The sequence below is a fragment of the Mandrillus leucophaeus genome, unplaced genomic scaffold, assembly GCF_000951045.1.
Source record: "Mandrillus leucophaeus isolate KB7577 unplaced genomic scaffold, Mleu.le_1.0 Scaffold306, whole genome shotgun sequence".
NCBI classification, from domain to species: domain Eukaryota; kingdom Metazoa; phylum Chordata; class Mammalia; order Primates; family Cercopithecidae; genus Mandrillus; species Mandrillus leucophaeus.
This window is the reverse complement of record NW_012103210.1, coordinates 1,184,430-1,187,958: the sequence shown is the minus strand read 5'-3', so window position 1 is coordinate 1,187,958 and position 3,529 is coordinate 1,184,430. Positions and strand designations below refer to the sequence as shown.

At 51.4% G+C, this 3,529-nt stretch overlaps 1 protein-coding gene across 1 annotated transcript in view; it reads right to left on the bottom strand.

Moving 5' to 3' along the window:
- The window catches only part of SMYD4 (SET and MYND domain containing 4), a 57,171-nt gene that overhangs the window by 2,050 nt on the left and 51,592 nt on the right, over positions 1 to 3,529 (bottom strand). Inside the window, exons 7-9 of the mRNA XM_011987282.1 lie at positions 2,314 to 2,449; positions 1,346 to 1,462; positions 1,022 to 1,145 (exon numbers count right to left, since the gene is read on the bottom strand). Coding sequence (XP_011842672.1) covers positions 1,022 to 1,145; positions 1,346 to 1,462; positions 2,314 to 2,449 — 377 coding nt within the window. The remainder of the gene's footprint in view (positions 1 to 1,021; positions 1,146 to 1,345; positions 1,463 to 2,313; positions 2,450 to 3,529) is intronic.

The window sequence follows — 3,529 nt, the reverse complement described above, 5'->3', positions numbered from 1 at the left end:
TATATATATATATATAAAATTAGCCAGGCGTGGTGGTGCATGCCTCTAATTCAGCTACTTGGGAGGCTGAGGCAGGAGTATCACTTGAATCTGGGAGGCGGAGGTTGTGTTGAGCCGAGATCGCGCCGCTGCACTCTCTAGCCTGGGCAACAAGAGTGAAACTCCATCTCAAAAAATAACAGCAACAACAACAAAGCAGGGTTTCTCAACCCTGATACTACTGACACTGTGGGCTGAATCCTTCTTTGCTGGGGCTGGTGGGGTGCACTGTCCTGTACACAGCAGGATGCCTAGCAGCACCTCTGGCCTCTTTCCACTAGATGCCAGTAGCACCCCCCCTTCCAAGTCATGACAATCAAAACCGTCTCCAGAGATCGCCTGAGCCCAGGAGTTTGAGGAAGCGGTGAGCTGTGACCGTGCCACTGCACTCCAGCCTGGGCAAGACAGCAAGACCCCTTCTCAAAAAAAAAAAAAAAAAAAGTCTCCAGGCAGTGCCACATGTTGTCTGGGGGTAAAATCAGCCCTGATTCCCTGGTTCAAGCAAATGCTTTACAAGGAACAGGATGCAGAGGAGGGAGAAGGCAGACAGCCTGGAGTTGAGAGTGCTGGGAATGAGACAGCCAAGGGGGCTGTGATGAACCCGAGAGAAACGGGAAGGAACACTATCCTGGAGGGTGGGTGGGGCTGCCTGGCCAAGTTCTCTCTGGGAAATTCACTTGAGATCTAAGAGCTTTCCCCATATCTGTCAGGAGGAAATTCTTTTTTTTTTTTGAGACAGGGTCTCGCTCTGTCACCCAGGCTGGAGTGCAGTGGCGAGATCTCGGCTCACTGCAAGCTCCGCCTCCCGGGAGGAAATTCTAAAGCGTTAAGTTTGTTAGCAAAACAGAAGGCAAAGCTCTCTCCTAAAGAGGAAATAAAGAAGTTTCAACATGCTTTTAAAAACACCATAGAAAAAAAGTAATACCCAGAAGAGCCTAGGAAAAGAACAGTGTGTGCCCTGTGAGGTGGGAAGAGGACTCACCCATTGAAGAAGATCTGGGCCAGTTTGAAGAGCTCATGGCCCATTTCAACGCTGGACGGCCCGTGGCGAACCTCCGCCACACGGAGACTCTTCTGTAGGTGGGTGGCTGACTTTTGCCAGTCCCCTGTGAGAAGAGAAAAGTCTTGTTCCAGAAAAGAACCACAGTCAACTGTGGATGCACATTTTTGGGGTGAGAAAACGGAATGAGAGGGGGAGCGGCGTCCGTTTACAGAGTGGGGGTAACCAGGCAGACAAGGCCGGGGCCACGATGAAACACCCACAGCAGACCGTTCCTGACGCAGAACATGAAGGCCGACGCCGTACCTAAGGCAGCACAGGCCCGGGCCAGGCCGTCCGCGATCTCTCCCACCATGGCGTGTTCTGCCCACAGGAAGCTCTCGGCATCACGCTGGCACCCCGACAGCAGCTGAACGGCTCGCTCTGTCAATTCAGAGGAAAGAGGCCTCACTACAGACATAAGCCCAGTCCTAGAAATGAGAACCCAGGTCTCAAATTCTCTGAATCAGCTGGGCTGGACGTGGACATTCCCCTCGGCCTCCCTGGGTTGTCAGCAGCCCACAGCGTCTGTTCCAATAAAGCGGCTGTTCTCTTATGTTTTCTCTGTCAGTGGAGAGAGGTGCTGGGGAGGCCTTCCCACATTCACCCTGGGTTTACAACATCAACTTCCCAACTGCACCAACTCTACCTTTCACGTACGGCCATGACTTCTCTTGACCCTGAAATCTAAGCTAAAGGTCAACTTTCATAAAGCAGGGTAAACACAATCCCATGACGTCAAGCTCTAAGGCAGGGTTTTCAAGGGCGATGGGGAGCTCCACAACTCTCCTTCTGAAAAGAGCAAGACACTCCTATCAGCTGGGCTCTCGCCCCACTGCTCCGCAGCACAGACCAGCTCTGAGGAGGGCAGAACCGCCCTTCTAGGAAGTTACGTTGCTAGGCCCTGGAATTAAAAGAAATGACACTGAACTTCTGGAACTGCACAAAGCTCACGGATGTCAGTGATGACCCGTTCGCTGGCAGGGGTACTTCAACTTAGCAATCGGATGCAGAAGAAAACAACAGCCGAAATCACCTGGCCCCTTTTCAAGGGCCCCACAGTAACAGGGCTGGTCAGGGTTTGGTCTCACTGGCCTATATAGCCATCTTGTGGCTGGCATGGGGATAATGACATTCGATTCTTCCATCAGTACTGAGTATCCTTGAGTCCAAAATGGTATCAGAATGAATAAAAGGGAAGGGGCTGGAGGACCTAAGCGGGGAGCCAGTCTCACCTAGTTCCCCATCTCTGAGAAGCTTCTGGGCCACTCCGACCTGCTGCTGAAGGTCCTGTAACCGAGACACTAGGTGGTCTCTGCTGACGGCGGATTCTGCACAAGATCTGTTGCCACAGCGCAGCACGCCATCTCCCTGTGGAAGTCAGTTTCCTCTTTATTCCAACGCCAGGGTCGGTTATCAGCGTTGCCTGTGCTTACATTATAGGATTGCTCCACAGTTTCTTACCTCATGGAGGAAAGAGACACCTGTAATAGCACATCATGACCAAAGCCTGATAGAATTTGGTTTGATGGCGGCAGTTCCAATGAAGGCAGGAGCTGATCCCACCTGAGGTTTCATTCTTGGAACAGAACGGGGATAGTGCACCATTTCTTTCCATTTCTATAGCCCCTCTCGTCGCTTTTTGGGGCCAGGACTTTAGATGACGAACATTTCCAGTGGTTATGAAAAAGTCCTAAGAAAACCAATAGAAAGGCCGGGCGCGGTGGCTCACGCCTGTAATCCCAGCACTTTGGGATGCCGAGGTGGGTGGATCATGAGGTCAGGAGATTGAGACCATCCTGACTAACACAGTGAACCCCGTCTCTACTAAAAATACAAAAAATTAGCTGGGCGTGGTGGTCGCAGGTGCCTGTAATCCCAGCTATTCGGGAGGCTGAGGTCGGAAAATGGCATGAATCCGGGAGGCGGAGCTTGCAGTGAGCTGAGATCGCGCCACTGCACTCCAGCCTGGGCGACAGAGCAACACTCCGTCTCACCAAAAAAAAAAAAAAAAAAAAAAAAGAAAAAAGAAAACCAATAGAAAGGCCGGGCGCGGTGGCTCACGCCTGTAATCCCAGTGCTTTGGGAGGCCGAGGCGGGTGGGTCTCTTGAGGCCAGGAGATTGACACCAGCCTAGTCAACATGGAGAACATGGCCAACCCATCTCTACTAAAAATACAAAACTTAGCTGGGCGTGGTGGCATATGCCTGTAATCCCAGCTACTGGGGAGGCTGAGGCAGGAGAATTGCTTGAATCTGGGAGGTTGAGGCTGTGGTAAGCGGAGATTGTGTCACTGCACTCCAGCCTGGGTGATAGGGCGAGACCCCATCACAGGAAAAAAAAAAAAAAAAAAAAAAAACCAATAGAAAAAGGTGCTAGGTATGATTGCCCTACATTTGACCTCGGGTCTGTAAGTTTAGCTTTCTACACAATCAGCTCTGCGTTTCACT